Source organism: Pteropus medius, unplaced genomic scaffold (genome assembly GCF_902729225.1).
Source record: "Pteropus medius unplaced genomic scaffold, Ma_sr-lr_union100, whole genome shotgun sequence".
NCBI lineage: Eukaryota > Metazoa > Chordata > Mammalia > Chiroptera > Pteropodidae > Pteropus > Pteropus medius.
In genome coordinates this window covers 284220-306859 of record NW_024354875.1, presented here as the reverse complement: position 1 = coordinate 306859, position 22640 = coordinate 284220, and the positions used below count along the sequence as shown (strand labels likewise).

The following is a 22640-nucleotide window of genomic DNA, read 5'->3' as shown; positions in this document are numbered from 1 at the left end:
TCTTCTCATCCAAGCCCCAAGCTCCTTAAAAAAGTTGTCTACACTAAGTGTCTCTGCTTCATGACCTTCCATTCTGTCCCGATCCCGTGAGTTACTGCGGGGTGGAGGTGGGTGCCATCTCTCTTACCGATGAGCTCAGTGACCTTAAACCCCTATCTCCATACAACAACGTACGTAGACCAGAAAAACCTCTACAGTTCACATGCCACGATCTAGTTAAAAACTCATGAGTCTTTAGGAAAAACTAGCACAGGCACGTTTTAGCCATGGAGGAGACAGTGTCACACACTTTCGCTGAGACTTTCGAGTGTGGTTGTGGAAGGTCGGTGGAATGACAAGTGCGAAACCGTGAAACTTCTGGAGGTTTCCATAAGAATGAGTCTATTTCTGCCGTGGGTTTGTCATCCTAGGCTTGACCAGAAGAGTTTCTCTTTCTCTGCTCAGAAATGCCTTCCCTCCCCTGCAGGCAGCACCAGTGACATCATGACAAGTGACCACAGCCCTGTTTTTGCCACATTTGAGGCAGGAGTCACCTCCCAGTTTGTCTCCAAGAACGGTAAGCCATGAGCAGCATCTGACCCTCTGTCCTCACGAAGACAGGACGCCCTATGTGCTCGTCCCCTGCTTGCTGTATCAGTCATCTGCACTGGACGAGCCTCTCATCAAGTTCACGGTCTGTCAGGCGGGTCTCCACGTCCACACCACATCACGATTTCCATCCAGAGCATTGTCTTGCTCTCCGACAAATATGTTAGCTTTTTAAGACTCGGTTCTAATACAGTCTTTAAAATCGAGTGAATGAGTATGGCACGTCTGCCACCAAAGATGATTCTAGGTGGGACCTGGATGACCATTTATTTATTAGTAATGCAATTATTTTAATGGGTTTTTAAATTGGTCTCTTCTGTGTGAGGCAAGCCACACTGATTTCCAGTCAGCCTTATGCTAGACCTTCTTATTTAAATATGTTTATTTACGTTTAAAAAGTGAGTCCATGGAAAGAGAATGATGAGTCAGTATTAGTGCAGGCGTGTGGTGGGCAGAGCTGGTAAAAACTGAAGCTGGGATGCAGGTGACTGAGTTTAGGGGAATGCTGAAATAAATAATACTTAGATTTGCAGGTAATTTTTCAAATAATCCAGCTCAGCTGGTCACTGGGCCACCTTGTCCCACCAGGGGCTTGGTGTTCTCTGTGGCATGTCCAGCTCTGGGCCTGGGTGACCAGGGAGCCATGTTGTCACCTTCTCTGCCCACCCCCTACTCTTGTGGTGGGCAGACAGTCCAGGCTCATTTAGAAAGGCCGAGTAGGGGGCCCGGTATAGGATAGAAAAGCCTGTGTCACTCTGTGTCCTTGGCGTGTGACGGCCGTAGATGAAGCTGGAACACATCTCCATGCTGTTGGGTCTAAGGCCCCTCAGCAATGCGACCTCCCCTCCTCACGCGGCCATGACCCACCATTTTGTCTCCTTCCTAGCTCTGGCCACTGTGCCTTTCTAGAACCTTCCACCTCTTCCCCAACTCCTACCCATCTCCCCTTTCTCTGAGTTTCTGCAGCATCGATGGGTGGCCCATGCCATCATACCCTTGATAAGCACCCTCGTTACATCTTCAGTAGCAGGCTTGCATTCCCTCCACTGAGACTCAGCCCACAGTAGGTGCTCACGAACACCAATGACCTGGATCAAGCATTGGTCGAACGTCTACCTAAGCAGAGCCTGACCTCGGAGCTGTGGGTCTTAAAAAGGGAAAGGAAAGCTAAGTGAAATAAGCCATACAAAAAACAAGTACTGTATGGTATCACTTTTGTGTGGAATTGTTTTTTAAATCGATTTCATAGAAACAGAATAGAATGGTGGTTGCCAGGGACTGGGGTGTAGTGGCAACGAGGAGATATAAGTTAAAGGGTCCAAACTTTCAGCTATAATGAGAATAAGTTCTCGGGTTGTAATATCCAGTATGGGGACTGTAAGTAATAACGCAGTATTGTGTACTTGAAATTTGCTGAGAACAGAGTCTCACTACACCAAAAAACAAAAACACAACAACCAGGTAACTATGTGAGGGATGGATGGGTGTGTTCATTATCTTGACCTCGGTAATTGCTTCACAATGTACATCAAATCATCACATTGTGCACTTGAAATACATACGATTATACTTGTCAGTTATTTCTCAATAAAGCCGGGGAAAAGAAAGAAAAGAAGGAAGGATGGGAGGGTCAGAGGAAGGGAATGTCTGTCCTCACTCCCAGGTGGCTCAGAATTTATCCGGAAGGACAGGACATCTGCTCAAAGCCAGCCTAAAGATGCTTGCAAAAAAAAAAAAAAAAAGTGTCGTCTAAATATATAGCATTACCAGAAAGTTAACTGAATAGAAATGAACCAAAGGAGTAAAGGGAGGGGAGTAACCGAGGAAGGAAGAGCAGGTGTCCCTTGCGACCTGAACTTAGAAATGAGATGAACTTGAGTACGGAGCAGCCGAGGCATTATATAAGCTCTCTTTGCCCGAACTGGGAAGGTAGTGAGCTTAGCACTTGACCCTTGAACCTTGGCTCTTCCCGCTCTGCTCCCCGCCAGTTGCGATTCCTCAGAGACGCTGTTAGCATAGTGGGGACGCTCAGCGTGCATGGGTGGGACTTCAGGGAAAACCTCCCCTTCCCCTGGACTCTCATCTTCCCTGGACCTCAAGAAGGAGCTCCATTTGGGGGGCCGATGTGAAATGCTCCACCTCCAAGCACACTGTGGAACTGAATCTCTGTTCTCACCTGTTCCAGGACCCGGGACCGTGGACAGCCAAGGGCAGATCGAGTTTCTCAAGTGCTACGCCACCCTGAAGACCAAGTCCCAGACCAAATTCTACCTGGAGTTCCACTCAAGCTGCTTGGAGAGTACGCGGTTTTTGAGCTTCCTTTTGGTTGGGGCAGGCATGGCTCTTCCTCACAAATGCCTCTCCTTCGTTTATGGCACTTTGCCCCATTTCTCCTCTCTGGGAAGGACTGACTGATGGGTGGACCACAAGAGGGGGTCAAAGAAGTGGGCTGCAAGTGAGGGCCCAAGGGGACACCCAGTGATGCCGTGCTGACCCCTCAGCCCCTTGTAGGCGACTGGGCACCTGGATCCTCTCCTTGCCCCTCAGGGCGGTATAGCCCACTTGAGGGTCCCCCCAAGCTGGGGCTTCATCTCAACAAGAGGGTGAAGATCCAAAGCTTCTAGAGGCTGGTGTCAGGCCCTGAGCAGCTGCTGGTAGCTGCCCATTCTTCCCAGGGTCCTCAGCTCTCTCCTGCACCACAGGCTTCTTTCCCAGGAGGTCTGGAGCATCTGAGTGCAAGCTCGAGACAGGTGGCCTCCTCTGGGCCAGCAGTAGTTAGCACAAACCGTTTAGGAAACACTCCTAGGTGACATTCCCAGGCATGTTGTCTAAAGCTGTTCCACGGTGAGAAGATCCAGCTCTCCTGTCTGAGATGGTCTGGGTAGTGGTGATTGGACCGGAGCGGGGGAGGGGGGCTGGGCTCTGCAAGGGATCGGCTCCGCAAGGGATGCCGGATAGTTCTAGAAATCAGGAGGAAGACACGTGCCACCAGCCCCCTTCCTTTTCCCACTCACTGGGGCTCAGTCCTGGTGACAGGCCCGCCTTCTCCATGAAGTCTCTAGGCCTCGGTTCACCAAGCAGGGGCAAAAGCACTTCCAAAAATGATGAGGATTTTTGTGTGGGTGTTTTTAATAAACTTTCGAGACATTTGCATACATTTCTATGGAAACAGCATATTAGGAAGCTTAAATTAGCATTTCAAAAGGCTGCTCTCCTGAGTGGCGGGGGAGAGCTGTCATGTGTCCTCATCTCCCTGCCTGCAGAGTGATGGTATTTTTGTCGCCAGGTTTGTTGCAAAGAGGAGCCGAAAAGAAGGGGGAATCTCTCATTTTTCCCCAAAATAACTAAACCGTGTTGGCAAATGACCATCCCTGCACCAAAACAGAATCCCCAACGAGCCTGACTCCCAAACGTGCTGGGGTCCCCACAGAGGGAAGAGGCAGGATGGTCTGGGCGCGATGACCCTAGGGATCTTTTCTATCTGGTTCTCGTTCTGATCTCTGAACACCGGGCTTCTCGTCTCCGACAGGTTTTGTCAAGAGTCAGGAAGGAGAAAACGAAGAAGGAAGCGAAGGGGAGCTGGTGGTGAAGTTTGGCGAGACCCTTCCGAAGGTAATTCAAGGACAGCACGTCCCCAGGGAGGATTTGCAGTCACCAGGCCAGCAGTGCTAGGCAGTGGCAGAGCTCCGGCCAGGCCTGACCAGAGGGAGCGGGCATCCCAGGGGCCAAATGCGGGAGAGGCCACCGCAGACCCGCCAACCTGTAGGCCCCACTCTCGTTCAAGGCGATTTATGGCCCACCTTCCAGTGACGGTTAAACATATGTCAGTGCCTAGAGGCCCTAATAGTCCTAAATGGATTTCAATTCCTGTGATGGATCGTGGCAGGGAGCTAGAAGTCGCGCCTGACCATGTGACTTTACAAGGAAGGAAACAGGCAGATCCCAGAGCGGTTTGTTCGGGGCGCCCGGCCACTGTGCCAGACGCAGGCCCCACGCCCTCAGGCCCCGCAGTTCTCCTTCGCCTGGTCGGCCCCGCTCCGAGGTTCGAGCGAAGGAGCAGAGGGGACCCCACTGGCCCCTACCCGCGCACTGAATGTAGAAAGAACTGGTCCCTGTGAGCAGAAGGTGGAGTTGAAAACACGTAAGCAAACCTTAGCGGGGACACATTCGTCTTGATTGCAGAAAAAAAAGTGATTTTGGACCTGGGGCTCAGAACTGCCTGCTGAGGAGGGGTGTGCAGGGGCCGTAAGGCTGGGAATATCTATCAATAGGGCGAGGCTTTACTGCCTCTCCTGGAAGCTTCCCTTGGTGACACTCAGATGAGTTTTAAAGAATGGCTTTAAAGAGGTGAAGGGGCCCATCCTCTCCTAAGACTGGGATGGGGTGTAGATAGGTTACGGCGGGCTGGGCTGCCTGCACTGGCATTAGCTGTTGATGGAACCAACCACTGGGCCACACACATGACCACGTCATTGCAGGAGCAGAGGCACATGCCCCAGTCGCTGTCCCCTAATTTGGGTACACTTTGATTGGGGTCCTCCACAAGGCGGAGTCGTAGCTGTCAGAAGTCCCTGTACTGGGGCTGTTTTCAGGCACCTGAATCCTGGTGGCTCCACTCCAAAGTGACATCCCATCTGACCCGCCCACCCCACCCTCCTGCCCCTCCTCTCCTGGCTACTTTGTCCTACAGTCAAGGTGGAAAGACACCAGCACCCCAGTCCCAGCAGCATTGCTTGTTTAGGGGCCTCTAGGGCACCCCTGTCCCTACGTCCCTACTTCTGCCAAGATCTGCTGCTCCTCTTGCCTCTGTCCCCTCCTCTACCCACTGCCACCGCCCAGGGGTCCCCTGTCTTCTTGCCAAGGCATCCTGAAGCCTGACAGATCTTTCCGGAATGTCCATCTGATCCCGGCATACCCCTCTTTGTCCAGTCAAGTCCCTGGTATCACATGGGATGAGTCCAAGCTCGTTGGCCTGGCTCCCAGCCCCTCCTCGCTCTCCAGCCTCATCCACTCCCCCGGGGGCCTCATTCCCGACTGCTCCCTGACCCTCCGCTCACCTCTGCCACCTCTTCCTCTCTCTTCACCTCTAAACTCCCATCAGGGCACCCTGACAGAGGCTCTGTCCTGCCCCCACCCCCACCTTCATCAGTGTGTTCCCCATGGACATTCCTTGTTCATCTATCAGCCACCTCACTCCCACTGCTGCCCAGGGATGTGGGGTCTCCCTGCATCCACAGGGCCCCGGGCCCGGGTCTAACTTGGAGCCAGCCAGCATTTCAACTCAGTGAACGGAGTGTTGGTGTGGCTCTGGAACCCCAGAATGCCCCCAGAGCATTCACCGCGACTTCCAGTTATTTATTCTGGAACTTTCTGAATAGATATGGAGTCCATCCTGCCAGTCAACATGGCTCCAGGCCTGACCAGGGGTCTCAGTGTCTGTGAGTGGGAGGAAGTGGACAGCCTGGGGCAGTGTGCGACCTTTTTATTAGGCCCCTCTGTGTTGGAGGCAGTGTGAGGAACAGTCTTAAGTGGTGAAAAATTCAAAACTTCAGCCAGCACACAGCTCGTGCATGCATAAAGTGCCTCCCTGTGCTCGCATGTGAGGTTTGGGTTCGCCCTGCATGCAAGGCCTGATGTGGACGTGCCCAGCCAGAACAGCAGGGCAGCCGGGAGCCCGCAGTCCCTCGTCACCATGGGAAGTCAGGGACAGAGCTGGAATTCGGGATCTGTGCTGGTCACTCACCGAGCCACCCTCCCGACAACCTGCAGGCCGCTCCTGGCCCGCCTCTGCTGGAGGGTGCAGAGGCCTCCCGCCCAGACGGAGGGTGGCCTGTGCTGCCACCTTCAACGTCGCCTCCGTCCTGGGAGCGGGCTGAGGAGAGAACTGGCTCCTGCGGGGGGAGCCCGCGTGGGAGTGGGGCGCATTCATACCTGGTTCCTGATCCCATTACATTTGTGTATCAGCCTGGCCCCGCTCCCCAGGATGCTGGGGTCTGCAAAGGAGGGGAAGGGAGGTGGCGAACGTGGGCTCAGGCCCTCTCCTTGGGCCTGGAGTGCTGTGTGACGGCCGATGGGGGACAGGAAAGAAAGCGAACCCCGCCTTGCTGGGCGGGGCGTACGTATGGGTCCCTTCCTGCTCTCTGGGCATGAAAAGCAGAGATCCAAATTTGCTTACTAGCAACATCTACAGGCCTGTTTTCTCTAGCATCCCTCTCCTCTGGGCTGGCGACCCTCACCCGCCTGTCCCCGACGTGTCAGCTCTAATGCCATGCCCTTCTCCTTGCAGCTGAAGCCCATTATCTCTGACCCCGAGTACCTGCTGGACCAGCACATCCTCATTAGTGTGAAGTCCTCCGACAGCGACGAATCCTACGGTAAGGGTCCCAGGGCAGGCGGCACGCGTGCCATTAGCTGATGGCCCCTGATGTAAGGGAGCCGGTGGTCTCTCTGTCACAGAAAGCCCACCTGCCGCGCCCCATCCTACTATCCTGACACTCCTTTGCCCGTCCTAGAGCTGCCAGAGGGTCAGGCATGTGTGATCACACTTCGCCCGTCGGGCTTCTGGGAGTAACGGCCAGCAGCCAGCCAGCCCCCCCCCCCCCCTTTTATGGAGGCTTTCCTGTGTCAGATTCTGTGCCAGGAGCTTTGCAGGCACTTTTTGATTTAATTCTGACAAGACCTCATGAAACAGACACTATTCTCCCGATGAGTCAATAGTAACCTGGGGCTCAGAGAGGTTAAGTGACTTGCCCTGGCTGAGCCCTTATTTGAACCCAGGTCATCCCAGCATCGCTCAATGCTCAGGCCTGTGTCCCCACCAACTGTCCTACTAGAGAGAGACCATTTTTTGTCACATCTTCAGCCTGTCCAGGGCTCTAGCCCCATGTCAGTTTCACCCTCGCACTTGGTACATTCAGTGTGGCTGGAGCATGGAGTGAGAAGGGCAGGTGGCCAGAGATAGGCTGGGGGCGGGAGCCAGATTAAGCAGCTCCCTCTAAGCTGGGCTCGGGGTAAATATCTCATGCTGGGGGCAGCAGGGAGCCACTGAAGAGTCTGGTGAGACAAACGGTAATGTGATCAGCTTTCCATCTTAGAAATACAGTTTGCAGTGATCAAGATGAGCGATGAGGGGCTAGCGAGGAAACAGGGACAGTGAAAATGGAGAGATGGGATTGAATCGAGGGGGCCGAGAAGGGAAACTGGCCATGGGAACAGCGGAACGCGGGAGTCGAGGGTGCCCCTGCACTTCTGACTTGAGCGGCTGGGTTAATGTTTCATTTGGTGATCTGGTGAGGCGCAGGCACATGGGGTGACGAGGAACAGCCAGAGTGGAGGCAGAGTCAGAGGCTGTGGCATGGGGACACCATCAGAGCTGGGTCAAAAGAGGGGCACACTTATGATAGAAAATGTGGCCAAGAGATCCAACAAAATACAGACCAAACAGTGTCCCTTAGACAGTGACCCAGAGACCATCCACGGACCTGGTGAGACAGTGTTCGCAGGCAGTTAGGATGTAAATGGGGCTCAGGAGGCAGAGGGCGTGAGGCAAACAGGAAGTAAACCCGGGTCCGTGGAGGGTGTTTGTTTTCAATGGAAGAAATCCGAAGATGCTTAATGCTGGTGGTGGAAGCCAGGACATAGAGGCACAGACACAAAGGGTGCACGGTAGGTGACTGAAACGCGTGGTACAATCCCGACCCTCGTTGCAGAGGTGAGGAAATGAAGTGACTTGTTCAGGGTCAGGCAGCCACTGAGTGGCTTTGACAAGCTACTGTGTGACCTTGGACTTGAACTCAGGCAGCCCAGCTCCAGAATCGTGCCCTTCACCCTCACCCAGCACAATACTGGAGAGACGGGCGAGGGCAGGCAGACCTGAGGGGGCGTGCTGGCCCCGGATCTGGCTCTCCTGTCCGCCGTGACGGGGCAACAGGAATGGATCCGTGTGGACACAGGGATGTTTGAAGGTTTGGTGGCAGGAAAACAGGAACTCGGGTCTGATGTTCCATTTTCTTGATCCAATATTCCTGATCGAATACTATATTCCGCCTTTGTTTCTTCCTCTTGGTATTCAAACTCAAAACAACATGTCGTAATAATAACAAGGAAAAAAAATCCACGGGCGGCCTCGTTCCCCCGTACAGCGATTGTTGTTATTCGGTTCCACACGTCCATTCTCGTACACAGGCATACGTAGATTTCTGCATTTCTCATTGTCACAGAGAGATCGTTGTTGATTCTACGTTCCTCACCTAGAATCATGAAGTATACAGCCTTCCTGACCATCGCTTTTCCAAACTTCATAATATTCCACGGGTTTACTGCATCTTCACTTTTTAAAGCATTCTTTATTATGATTATTGAGGCTCTGTCAGTTATTTTTGTTAGCGTCATCGATAATGCAGAGATGGATCTCTTTGGGGACATTTTTTATTCTTTCGGATCACCTCTTTAGAGCGAGTTCCCATGTTTGCTGGGTCAAAGGGTATAAATACATCTGTGATTCTCGGCCCTTGTTATCAGACTGCCACAAAGGCTGTCTTGTATGTTGACCTTTCCACGTCGAGTGTACAGGTTTCCCCAGATCTTTGCTGCTGTTGGGTATTCTTTTTCTTCTATTTTCTGCTAAGTTCATATCCGTGAGTGAATCCCTTAGTACTGCCTTTGTTTGCATTTTTGATGGCGTGCAAGGCTGAATGAGTTGCCATTTATTGAAATTAACCAGCTACAATTCTTTTTGTGTGAAATGACTGTTGGGGTTATCTGCCCATTTCTCTGTGGGGATTTGATTTTGAGGAGTTCCTTGTGAATTCAGGTAAAATGCCCACTTTGTGAAGCTGCACTGAATGGTCCCAGTCAATCTCCTTTTCATTTTTGCTTTTTCCTTTGTGTAGAAGTTTTAAACTTTTATATCCTCTCATCTGTCAGTCCTATTTTGTCTTTTCTTCCATGGCTTCAAATCTTGGAAAGTTGCCATTCCCTCTAGCCTTCGGATTAGTGTTTAATTCTGTTTTTCTGCTAGATTTTCTAAGATTTAATTTTTTTTTTTACATTGACTCATCTACGTAGAGTTCATTTGCTGTAAATTTTGAGATGCTTTCCCCAGATGGCTGAGGAGTTATTCTGAAAGTTTCATCCAATGATCCCCGCCTTGGCCATTATTTTAAAGGACCATCTTCGGGCGGCAGAGCTAAATCTCCAGGTGGAATTTGCAGTGTTTGTCCTGTGAAATGGTGGAGTCTTGACGTGATTGTTGTCCCCTCCACATCCCCAGGTGAGGGCTGCATTGCTCTGCGGTTAGAGGCCACGGAAACTCAGCTCCCCATCTACACGCCTCTCACCCACCATGGAGAGATGACGGGTCACTTCCGGGGTGAGATCAAGCTGCAGACCTCCCAGGGCAAGAAGAGGGAGAAGCTCTACGGTAAGTGGGCGGGACCCCCCTGCACCCTCTTCAGCGCTGTGGGGTTAGGAGCAGGGATGAGAGTCCTCTCAGCAAAGCGAATGGATATTCTGAGTGGCAGGCATCATCCTTGCTTGGTAGCTGGATAAACTGAGGCGCAGAGAGGTTGAGTGATTGGCTAAAGGTCACGTACCTAGTCAGAAGCTAGCCCAAGGTGAGAACGCAGGTTCACCGAGTGCTCAGCTGGAATTCGTAAATGTGACGGGTCCTGCCTCTCACGTGAAGAGCAGGATAGCAGATCTCACTACATGTGGGCAGCCCGGCACCCTCTGCTCCTGGGCGGGCACCAGGCCATCCCGACTGCCACCTCCCGGGGGTGTGGCTCCCCTCCTGTCCTGTGGGAGCTCCTTTCTCTGGCAGGATGTGGGTTGGAATAAAGGGGCCTCAGCACCTCTGCAACCAGAAGCCAAAGTCAGCATTGTTGACGGGGTCCGAGCAGCCATTTAAGCCCACAAAGAGGTTGGCTTTGGTACTGAATGCTCCGGTACTTTGTTATATTTGTTTTATTCGGATCTGCCAAGAAAAAATTGCCCGTTTTGTCCCTTACCAACAACAAGTTGGAAATGTCGCATGAAATGCCCACATGAAATTCTCTGGGTCATACGTGCCTACTCTCCTCCCTCACGCATAACTGACTAATCCCTGAACTTGTACGAGGCCTCGGATCTTGTTAACCCCGCCTCCCCAGCAGCTGTGACTCACTGTCCGGCTCCGCCATGCCACTGGGAACCTCTCTGCCATCCGGGCTCTGTGTGCTGGGCACTCACATGCTCTTTCCCGGCCCGGTCCTTGCAGACTTTGTGAAGACCGAGCGTGACGAGTCCAGTGGGCCCAAGTCCCTGAAGAGCCTCACCAGCCACGACCCCGCGAAGCAGTGGGAACCTGCCAACAGGTAGAGCAGGGTGTTGCCGGCTGTCACGGCACACCGGCTGGCTTTGCAGACCCGGGCCCCCGGGGAGGGTCAGTGGAGCGAGGACCTGGACGGACAGGAAGCTTGGCCAGGAGAGGCGCCGTCCTCTGAGGCTTCTGACCACAAACCCACGGCCCTGGAGTCGGGGGCCATTGGTGTGACTGTGACAAGGCCTGGGAGACTCTTCCTTTGTGTTGGAGACTTTGGTTCTGGTCAACAAACATGGGTTGAGCACCTACTGTGTGTCCGGTTTTAGAGAAACCAAGGCAAATTAGGTGCAGTCCCTGACTTAGCAGCTCAGCCTAGGAGAGAGATGCCCAGTCCAGGGGGACCCACCTGCAGAGGTGACTGCGTGGGACAGTTGCCGTGTCTCTGTGGATGGGACTTTATGGCCACCAAACACCATCCTGTTACTTAAGAGGAAAAATCATTGTGGGAAATGTACACAAGCTGCTCTTGGCAGAGACTGGATCGGGAATAATCTGGACATTGTAAGAGCCTACATTCCTAGGCGACGGCAGTCCCCAATAACAAGGCACTTCAGCTCGCCGATATGGTCTCGAGTCCCAGCATCCAGCCACTGAGGGCTGTGACGGTCTCTGTGCCAGCTTGCCTGCTACGGGGACAAAGCTGTGCCAGTCAGCGAGTGAAATTCCAAAAGCCACTGCAGAGCCCAGCTCTCTCCTCTCCCCCGTTTCGCTCCCCACACCCCTGTCCATCCAGCCGTCGCCCGCAGGCCCGCTTCCCCCGGGGACACAGGAACTCCCATCTCCAGCCCGCTCCCTCCTCCAGCTTCTACCGGTTACAGCTGCAGGCACTAGTGTCCCCTTTTGATCCTTCTTCCCAATATTACGCAGTTGACAAAAGCATCGTAAGGCTCCAGATTCAGGATCAGTGTGGCTCTACGAATTATTTTCCATTTGACTAGTATTAGAATTAGAATTTCTGAAGCAGGCGTTGCTGGATAGGAGTGAGATGCGCTCAGAAGCAGGCTGGCTGAGCAGGTGGGAGCTGGGAGGCTGCGGTATACAACCTGTACAGTCAGATCTCTGCTAGTCAGTGCTCATGAGAGCACCGTCTCACAACAGACTGAGACAGCACAAGGTGTGTGTCTCGGGGTCACCTCACTCGGGTCTGGGCCATCCCCTCGACTCCCCCACATTCGAAGCTCCAGCCTTGACCTGTGACCTCCACACTCATCCCTAAATGCCCACGTGGCCATGTCCATCCTGATGCCGGCTGACATGTTGCTGCTGGAACTCTCCATCCTCCCCTCCGACGCCAGCCTCCCATTCCAACCTCCCCACTTGATCGTGGGCCTCAGACAGTTCCTGAAATGGCCAAGCCCCTCTCGCCTCAGGGCCTTTGCACGTCCTCTGTCTCCCTCCCGTCCTTCTTAGCCGCCTCCTCTGATAGGCCTTCCCTGACCGCCCTCGGCCCGATTGGTCCCGACCCCCACACTCGTCTATCTCTGCCTCTTCTGTGACTCTTTCAGACGTTAGCGCTGTGTAAATGCCGTGATTCTCTGTCACTGAGTTTGTTTTGTCAATCTCACCGGGTTCCATGAGAACAGAGTGCGGCTGCCTCGTTCACAACCATACTCCCTCCCCCTGGCCCAGAGCTTGGTGCTTACTAGGCCCTCAGTAAATATTTTGATGGATGGATGGATGGATGGATGGATGGATGGATGGATCGATCGATCCACTGCCCAAACAGTGAAGGCATTAAGGAGAGCCTGAGGAACATCAGAAGACACCATCCTCAGGCTGGTACTGACTCCAGGGAGGGAAGGGAGGCCTGTGTTGTGACTTTGTGTGTCTCCCTGACAGAGTCCCTCTCTGCAGTGGCTCCAGCATCACTGAAATCATCAACCCCAGCTACATGGGGGTGGGGCCCTTCACGCACATGAAACAGGCCCTGTCCCCTGAGCAGCAGCCCACAGCCTGGAGCTATGACCAGCCGTTCAAGGACCCCTCCCTGGGACCTGGAAGGGGGGAGAGCCCTCCAACACCACCCTCCCAACCACCCATATCACCCAAGAAGTTTTCACCCGCGACAACAAGCCGGAGCCCCTGCCCCAGGACGCAGGAGTCAAGGTAGGCGTGCTCTTTCCAAGACCTCTCCCTTCTCTGGGTTTTCACTCCTGGGAGACCCAGCCCTGGAATGGAAGCTGCTAGAGGGCAGGAAAGGTGTCCACTTGGGTCACTGACTCATCCTCGGGGCCTGGAACACAGCAGGTGCTCAGAAAATACTTGTGGAATCTCCACATCCCACCGTATTGGTGTAAACTTGAAAGATTTCTTTTTAATAGAAAATTGTAAAGATACAGTCAAGAAAAAAACGACATTTGTTGAAAACTACATTTCTATAGCTAGTGAACCCTCCGGCCCCAGGGAACAGAGGCAGGGATTCCCATGCAGAAAGCCCTCCCGAACCCGAGTTCCCCTCTCTCTCCCCGACCACGAGGCGTCCGTTCCCATCTCTCCTGTTGAGGTGGGCAAAAGATGCAGCTGAGACTGGGGATGTCCAAGGGGAATTGCGGCTAGCCTGCAAGGGCGGGGATGAGCCGTGAAACTTCGGGAAAGGCCAGGAGGTTAGGGAAGGCTGACCTGCATCTAGAACTGGTCCAGGCAGCACATGTCAGGAGGACTCAGCCAGGGAGAAGCCCAAGTCCGGCGGACGGAGCCACAGCCGCTTCTCACGCATGCTGCCGGAACCAAGCAAACCCACTGGAGAGCGTCCGGTGGAAATGCAGGCTCGGGACCCCTGCGGGTGTCTAGCAACCACAGGATGGCAGACGGAAGTTAAAAGTGCATGGCCCAGACAACGATGATCGAAGATGGGCAAAATATCACCAGCGTCGTCTGTCCAAGGGACCCGCCGTCTTCATTCTTTATAACGACTACAGGGGGTTGTTCAGCCTCTCTTCCCTTTTATGAGGTCTTACGCCTCTCGGTGGTGTTTTCTGTCACTTCTTAGAAGCCGGGGAAGGGAGTATTGTCAGAGAGTGTTCTCCCTCATCCCCACCGCTTCCAGCCTTTCCTAGGGGCAATTTTGTTCCTTAAGCTTTTTCTCTTAAAAAAAAAAAAAAAAATGGATAGGTGAATGAAGGGGAGGGAGGGGGAGGAGGATGTCAGGACAGGATAAGATAAGTAAGTAGGCCTGCCCTTGAGCTCAGTCCTATCTCTGTGCCTCTAGTTTTCAGAATTTGTCGATAATATTTTTGAACTCTGGTTATTCCATAAGAAACTTGAAGGAAAAAAAAAAAAAAGCCTTAATTTTCTGCCCTGGAAAATGAGGACAAAAGCCACCGTATGGTGGGTGCCGAGGTACCTTTTTAGCAAAGGTCATTTCATTGGCGAATCAAGAAAAGGAGCTGTGAGCAACCACGTAGAACAAGGAAATGTTTCTAAGTTCCCAAAGGAAGTGTTTCCTCGTGGTTAACAGCTCGAACTCAGCACGCAGCTTGGGTGGGGAACGTGTTCCCTCCAGTTTCACAAGTGACAGCTTCAGAACGGGGACATCTGTAGGCAAGGGGCCCCCAGGGTGGCATTCTAAGCTCGCCGCTCACCAGGGAGATGATTAGAGGCAGGAAGCCGGCAGCTCCCACACCTGCCTGCAGCCTTCTTCGCTGCTGTCAACCCTGGCTCAGCCCAAGCAGAGGCTGTGGAAAAGGGGGTGTCTCCATCACCCTCCATGTCTTCCCACCATCATCCCAAACTCAAGTAGGATGACCAGCTGTCTCGATTTGCCCAAGACTGTCCCTTTTTTTGCACTAAGAATCCTGTATCCCAGGAGACCTTGGAATCCTGGGCAAACTGGAACAACTGGTCTCCCTGGATGGCCGTAGCGGGCTTCGAGGGCTCCCCTCAGACCTCGCCCAGTGTTTCGCTCCAGAAGGAACGGACTCCGGAATCTGAGAAGTGGAGTCCTTTTGCCACAAGAATTAACTCTGGGCCCTGGATATTGGTGACTTATTCCACAACCGTGGCCTGCTGCGGACTCCGTTTCTTGTTACCTTTGGTCAGGGAAATAAGACTTAAAGATGCTTTGTGGTTTTCCGGTCTCCCCTGCCCCCCACCCAGATGTCCCACCCTGAGAGTGACAGCGGCCACCTCCCAGACGGCAGACTTGACTTGCCTCCATCTCTGCTCTTGGCCCGGGGGAGCGAGCTTTGGGATCACCAAGATGCTCGCATCCAGGGCCTGTTTCTGGCCCTGGCCCCGGTTCTCTGAGTGAAGCTCCTCCCCCTGTCTCAGTCACTGAGTGGGCCGTCAGGTGTCAGGCCTCGCATTTTTCTTTTTTTCCATCTTGCCTCTTCCTCAGAACTTCTGGTGAGTGCTGCTCGTCCCCTCCTGCAAAGGTTAACTCACAGCACAGGTCTTTGAGGATCCAGCCGGGTGCAGAGGACGGCCTGGGGTGGAGGGGCGGCCTTCCAGAGTCTTCATGCAAGGCCCCCAACATTTCTGGTTATGCAGCTGTTCCAGGTCTTTCCAAAGAGTAATGAGCCCAACACTGAGTCTATAGTCAAGCCCCCACTGGCATGTCCCTGAGGCTAGGGTCCCATGTCATCTCATCTCATCGGCACCCATGCAAGGATGACATCTCTCCCCTGTCCCCTGAGCCCACGCCTATTCGCCAAAAAGTCTATCCGCCTTGGCTGTTCAGCAACTTTTGAACAGCATGTCCACACACATTTCATCAGTAAGAGGTGTCATGGCCTGAACAGTCAGTGGGCTCCAAGGGACCCACATTTTCTTCACGACAGCCTCCTTTTTGCAGTATCTCCCCTGGGAGGTGCTGCTGTTGGCCAGAAGTGAACTGTGTTCTCATTCCTGGTTCTCATAAAGTGCTCAGCGGGAAATCCGCTAAGTGAGAGCCATAATGAATCAGGAAGCGGACACACAGACAGCGCTTCCCGGCTTTGGCTCCTGACACGTCCACAGGCCTCCTTCCTTGCTGCCGCTCGTTCCCAGTGCTCGCATCCCAGGTTCCCGCTGACTGCCAGCCTGACCACCATTTTTTCCTTCCCGCTGAGTGAGGCCACCAAGGAAACCAGTCACCTGGAGTTCTCCAGGGAGAGGCCTATGTGGTTGGGAAGAACACTGTATAAACCAGGAATGTCGGCCTTCTGAGCCCAGAGTTTGTCTGTTTCATGGTGGCCTCCTGTGCCTGGGGCACATGGCTGCCTCCTACACACCTCAAATGGAGCTCCTTGACCTGGAACCCCGCTGAGTAGCACAGATGGTCACTGAGGACGTCTGGTCACCTGCAAGGCTTCTGTTCCCCTCAGGGTCAGAGCAGAATTTGCTAGAGCTAGCAGAGAGGCTGTGGGATTCATGGGGGGTGGGGGGATGGTGAGGGGGAGCCAGGAAGGCAGGTCTGTCCTCCGCAGTGAGGGGCAGCCTTCTCTGGCGATGTTGGAGGGGATGATTTTTTTGTTTTTTGTTTTTGTTATATTTTTTTGGAGACGATGGTCTTGATATTGACAGTGCCATGGAAGCCCCCTCTCCCCTTTCTCCCGCAAACCCTTCGGTTGAGTCCCCTTACTACTTACAGGCTCTGGTGTGACACTTTTTATGAAGGAAAAGGTCAGTGTAGCAGCTGAGATCCCCTGTGTGGTCACCCACCTATAAGTAACACAGTGCCTTTGCCTCTCATTTGCAATCGAGGCGAAATTCACATAACACAAAGTAACCATTTTAAAGTGGAGAATTCGGTGGCAATCAGTACTTCACAGTATTGTGCAACCACGACCTCCATCTAGTCCCAAACGTGTTTATGACCCCCAAGAAAACGCCATTTGGCACTAAGCACTCATTCTCCACCTGCGTTTCCTCCCCTTCCCCACAATTTAGGCCCAGCGACGTGGGGAAGAACACAGTGGAACCTCTGCCTCAGGAGGACCCGAAGCTGGCCAAGCCCGAGATGTTTGAGAACCCGCTGTACGGGTCTGTGAGTTCCTTCCCTAAGCTGGTTCCCAGGAAAGAGCAGGAATCTCCCAAAATGCTGAGGAAGGAGCCCCCACCCTGCCCGGACCCCGGAACCATGTCGCCCGGCATCATGCTCTCCAAATCCCAGGAGGCCGAGGGCAGCAAGGCGACAGGCAAGCTGGTGCCTCCGCCCACGCCCTTCCTCAGCCCCACGCCCCGGCTCCGCTCCTACACCTGCTCACCTGCCCCGGAGAGCCGGCCGGCCGCAGGGGACAAGGGCCAGGGGAAGCCCAAGGCCCCTGCCAGCTCCCAAGCCCCAGTGCCAGCCAAGAGGCCCATCAAGCCTTCCAGGTCGGAGCTGAGCCAGCAGGCGCCGCCCACCCCGGCGCAGCGGCCTCCCCTCCCGGTCAAGAGCCCCGCGGTGCTGCACCTGCAGCACTCCAAGGGCCGCGACTACCGCGAGAACGCCGAGCTCCCGCACCACGGCAAGCACCGGCCCGAGGACTCGCCGCTGGGCAGGGCTGCCCTGCAGGTGCGCTGGGGTGCGCGTGTGGGATGGACGGCGCATGTGTGCGCATGCGTGTGTCACGGTCACCATGCCCAGGAATGCGTGTGGGCTCACGTGCATGCATGTGCGCTTGCAGGATACAACCTGCCATGCCTAGGTCTGTGCTCACCTGCACGTGTGCATGCGTGCAAGTGTGCATGTGCATGATACAACAACCCCGCCCCGGACTAGGGTCTGAGAAGCAGTGGTTCTGGGAGCAGATCCATGCGGAAGAGCTGGAGTCAGGATTTGAACCCACGTCTCTCTGTCCCCAAAAGAAGGGTGAAAGGAGGGGCTGTGGATAGACTCTGAGCCCTCCTGTGTCAGGCCTATAGGAATAAGGCTCCATAAATACGAAGAACTCAGATCAGTTACATTTTATTATTATCATCATTAGTATTAGTACTTAAAAATTTCCCAGTATTTTAGAAACTTCAGATGTAATATCCCTCTTTTTAAAAAACAGATTTCTTTTTGAGCAAAACTCGTAGTGCTGAGAACAGACTCTAGAGCCAGACCATCCTGGGTTTGAATTCCCGTTCTCCTACCTCCTGGCTCTGTGCCTTGAGCTACAGTTTACTCATCTGTGTAAATGGAGCTATTTATGGAACCTGCCTCAGAGGTTTATAAGGAGGCTTAAATTTCATCGTATATTATTACTATATGATGGAATTTATACGGAAATTATATACATTACATATTTATATACTATGTATTACTATGCATGCATAACACATATGCATATGTCCTAGAATACATATGAAGTACCTAGAACAACGTGGTGGCTTTTTCAGCGCTATGTTAAAGGAAGCCTGACCCAGGCCACAGCGAGCAGGGACCCGGGGACCTTTAGTTAAATCTGGCCAGGCGAGAATGCAGTGCTGATTGTCTTCTGTTTCTGTCCTGCAGTGAAGCCCCTGGTGAGCTGCCAGCGAGACAGGAGCCCAGAAGAGCAGCACAAAGCCACTCGGACCCCTGCTGGGACTTCCTGTGGGCTCCTCCTACCCAGCTTCCTAGGCAGGACTTTGGACTTTTCAGGAGAGGCCCAGCTTGTGTGGTCAGCAGCGGATGCTGGCTGCGAGACTCGGCCCGAGGCTGAGGTGCGAAGAGAGCGCTTACCTGAATGGCAACGAACAACTTCCGCACCTGGGCTCCCAGCTTGTTCTCGGTACCTGGCACCCAAGGGCCTTGTTCCAGTTGCCATTTTGAAGAAAGGAACTGAAATGCCAATTTGCAGGTGGAGATATAAATAATAATAATATTAATAATAATAATGGCTGCATGTATCGAGCACTCACCACGTGCCAGGTACCTGCTAAGTACTTATCCAATATTTTGAGTTGAGTCTTCTTCTGCCAATCAAAAGCACATTCCCAGACCCCTCAGTTCAAAACCGTATGTCCTGAGTGGTTTGGACAAAGCATTAAAAATTAAGGCCAGTGCCCTCCTGGAGTGAGACGGGACTTGGCCTTAAGAGAGCTGAGGAGTGAGTGTTGATTTAGGCTACAAGGGACCTGGCCTTGACCAGCTTCAGTGATGCAGACTGCTTTTGCTAAAGCCCCGGGCTTCGGGCAGAGCTGCACGGAGAGCAGGGCCCTGTGCGAGTCCTCTCAGTTCTTTAGTCTGAAGGAGAAGGAAAATCAGCTCCTCCTCTCCAGTGGGGAGAGCCGGCTTCAGCCGGTCCCCCATGCCCGCTTCGAGCTGGGAAGCCACCACTGGGCCATGGGTTGAGCCAAGCCCCGCAAGGCTTATCTCGTGCTAATAGGAGAGTCAGCTGTGGCTCCTGAAAGCCGAGCTCCCCTGCCTGGCTGCCCAAGACTGGTTCCCGGCTCTCAAAACAGTGCAGCCTTTTCCTTTTGAAACCTGTGGCTTGTGGCCCTGCTTCCTTGGTTACTAGAAGACTAGATTGTTGATGTCTTTTCTCGTGTTGCTTTTTACGTAGCAGAACTGATGTAGGAAAACAAATCCAGAAGTGAGCGTCAGTGCAGGAGAATGGGTACACAGCCCACATCCCCTTGTGTCAGACTGTGTGACCAATAAATCGTGCCTTTCTCACTCAGCTCCCGTCTGTGTGGCACTTTTTCCTGGCATTCTGCCACAGACATGTCGTCGGTTGTCAGGGCCATAGAGCATTGGCCAGGGAGGGCGAATGTGGAAGTCGACAATGGTGATGAGTGAGCAGTGCCCTGGCCAGAGGGGACTGCAAAACTAGTTTGACGTCGGGCATGGACCAGGACCAACGGCAGATGTGACACATCTTCGTGAGACTCCGGGCACCCTGCAGCCATCCAGCTTCCACCAATGTCACCTCTGGAACACCACCACCTGCTGTCCTGCAATCATAAGTTCTTCCTGGCTTTTATAAGTGTTCATGCTAAGCTCCACATAATGTGTTTATTAACCTCAGCATGAACAATGAATGATCCCTGGGTCTTGGGCCTCCCGCTCCCTGCATTCAGGGTCAGCTTGCGCCACCCATGGGTCAGGGAGGGCCAGTGAGGGGCGCTGCTGGGCCCCACTTCCAGAGTGCCTTGGCCTGGGCTGCTATTCCCACCACCTCCGGCTTCTCAGCTTCTGCTCCAGGTCAGACACCAGGCCTAGACTCCAGGCAGAGCTCGAAGGAGTGGTGTTCTTGGCAGCCATGGAGCAAACCATTTCCTGCACTTCAGCAATGGCCCGTGGAGACTAGCGGGGGCAGGCCTGCGAGCCCACTGCAACCTCAGCTCCTCCCACACTCAGATGAGATCCCCTGGCCCCCCGCAGGCTCACTTCCTGGTCCCCAGGCACCAGCCTTCTGACTTGATAGGCCAAGGGCTAGGACGAGGGGACAGCTGGAGACACCCAGACATCCTTTAGGCCAACCCCCCTACATCCATCACCCCACTGCCGTAGACCAGGGCATTGATGACTGCGGCACCTGGGGGACCCAATGGCTGCAGAGCGGGCTGGCGTGCAAGGGAGAGCAAAGACCTCGAGCTCCCACCCCACCTGGAATGGACGTCCAGGCCCTCCCCAACGTTTCTGCGGGTTCCTAGGAGAAGCAAGTCAATGAACGGCAGTGTGGGTGCTCCTTGGACTCCCCGTTGCCTCTTGCTCTGAGTTCTAGTGGGCGGAGCAGGCCGGCTATCCCCCGTGCGTCGCCCCGAAGCTACAACACGGGCTGTGTGAACACCGAACAGGCTTCGACTGTAAGCTGCTGGACAGCAGGGCCCACTGCAAGGCCCAGAGCTGGAAACACTGTGGAGTTTAAGAATTTTCATTTTTGTCCTTTTAACTACTCAACCCTACAGCCATTCCTCACAGTCCCTGACCACCTTTCTCCCTGGGGTCTGGTTGCCGCCATCTCTCGGGACCCACCTTAGCCAGGTTCCTTTGCCATCTCTGCTTTCCTCCCAATCCTAGGCCTCCCAAACACCTGAATCCCCCTCCTACAGCAGGGTCAGAGGGGAGCCCAGAAATGTCCACCTGTTTATCACCTAAGCGATCTACCTCTGCAGAGGCTCCCTATGGTGGTCGACTTACGATTTTTTGACTTTACAATGGTGTAAAGTGATCCACGTTCAGTAGACACTGTACTTCGAATTTTGAATTTTGATCTTTTCCTGGGCCAGTGATATGCAGTACGATCCTCTCCCGTGATACAGCTGGGACCCATGGCTCCCAGGCTCGGGATCACGCGGGTAAATGGCCGATGCTCTACAGTGCACGGTGTTGTCAGCGGTTTGTGGGTATCATGTTCAGAGCACGTTTAAGGCAGGCTAGGTGGAGCTATGATGTGCAGTAGGTGAGGTGTATTAAACGCATTTTCAACTTACGGTATTTTCAACCTACGAACGGTGTATTGAGATGCAACCCCATCATAGGTTGAAGACCATCTCTTTGCTTCAGCTAATCTTCACCAACCTCCCCAACCAAGAAGGCGGTTTTATTAACAAGCCTTCCTCACAAAAGCGCCCCGCACCCCCAAGATGAATTCCGCCGTCCCCCGAGATTGCAGAAGCTGCCGCAGTCACTTTGCTTTAAGAAGCAACATTTTCCTTCTTTGCATGATGATATGAACGCTGGTTGAAAGCAGCAGATTTTGTGCCAGCAAGAAGGTGTTGTTACCGAAATGGGTATTGCCTAATAGCCGCTTGCTTGCTGGGCACCCAGCGTCTCCACCCCCAGCCTGCAGGCCAGCTGCTGCAGCCCGAGCCAGCCCCCAGGAGGGGTCAGCCTGCAGGGTTTCGGCTCCTATTCCATGCCATTTTTTTCCACCCCATAGGAGGGAAATTAGTGAGTCATTCAGAAAAGCTCTCTCCCACAGCTACCTTCCCTAACCCCAGCCCACAGGTTCTCGACTTTGCTGGTCCTTAAAATAGCTCTTTTCTGCAAACTAATTTCCATGGAGATCCAGCTATCTGAAAGCCTAGAAGCTTTCTGCAAGGCAGCAAGCCCAGCTCCCAGCCTTCACTCCAACCAGAAGAGACCCTTTGTAATGCAAATGCATGGTCTCACCCTGACAGGACGCCGCCCCCCCCCCCGCCCCACCTACATACACAAGGTCCCTTTGTGGGAACTCCGCACTGGCTGGGATCAGCACTGGCAAGTCGTAGAGTTCAGGTCAGTTGTTATTTTCTGTCTGGATGTCTGGTCTGTGCTGGCCGTGCTCTCTCAGGTCACAGCCTGGGCTCATCTGTGAGTACTTTTATCCCAGGTGTGTCCAGCTGGTGGTCTCCTTCATTCCACATGCACTGATGGCATGTGCTGGGCTTTGGGGATCAGCACCTTAATTAAGGGGACCGACGGCAGGGAGGGGAGAGGTGGTGTAACCTGGGCTGTGGGGTCAGAGAGAATAGGGTTTAAATATCTCGTTTTTAATTTCCTAAAACTATGATCTCACACTGGGCACTTAGCTTTTCTGAGCCTAGGTCTCCTTGTCTACAAAATGGGGAGAAGCATGCCTCCTGCACCGTGCGGTGGTGCGGAGGTGAGCTCGGCTCTGCAAAGCCTGGAGCCTGGCCGTTGCAGACACTCACTGACAGTGAGCACCCCCTCCCTAGAGACAGGACTGTGGGCGGGGCTGCGGGATCCTCCATGCAGGAGCCGAAGGGGAAAGGTCCAGGCGGCGAACTGGGCCTTCAGGGACTGTGGCGTGTCCTGGAAGGAGGTGGGCAAGGGCCTCCCAGGTGTGGGCGAGACCATGAAGCGAGCAGGTTGAGA

General features: G+C 53.6%; 1 protein-coding gene across 1 annotated transcript in view; it reads left to right on the top strand.

Annotated features, from left to right (window-relative positions):
- The window catches only part of INPP5D (inositol polyphosphate-5-phosphatase D), a 112171-nt gene extending 92674 nt beyond the window's left edge, over positions 1 to 19497 (top strand). The window contains exons 19-27 of the mRNA XM_039855265.1: positions 467 to 556; positions 2774 to 2887; positions 4118 to 4200; positions 6875 to 6962; positions 9860 to 10009; positions 10844 to 10940; positions 12788 to 13054; positions 16817 to 17423; positions 18348 to 19497. Coding sequence (XP_039711199.1) covers positions 467 to 556; positions 2774 to 2887; positions 4118 to 4200; positions 6875 to 6962; positions 9860 to 10009; positions 10844 to 10940; positions 12788 to 13054; positions 16817 to 17423; positions 18348 to 18350 — 1499 coding nt within the window. The 3' untranslated portion in view covers positions 18351 to 19497. The remainder of the gene's footprint in view (positions 1 to 466; positions 557 to 2773; positions 2888 to 4117; positions 4201 to 6874; positions 6963 to 9859; positions 10010 to 10843; positions 10941 to 12787; positions 13055 to 16816; positions 17424 to 18347) is intronic.
- The last annotated feature ends 3143 nt before the right edge of the window (positions 19498 to 22640 follow it).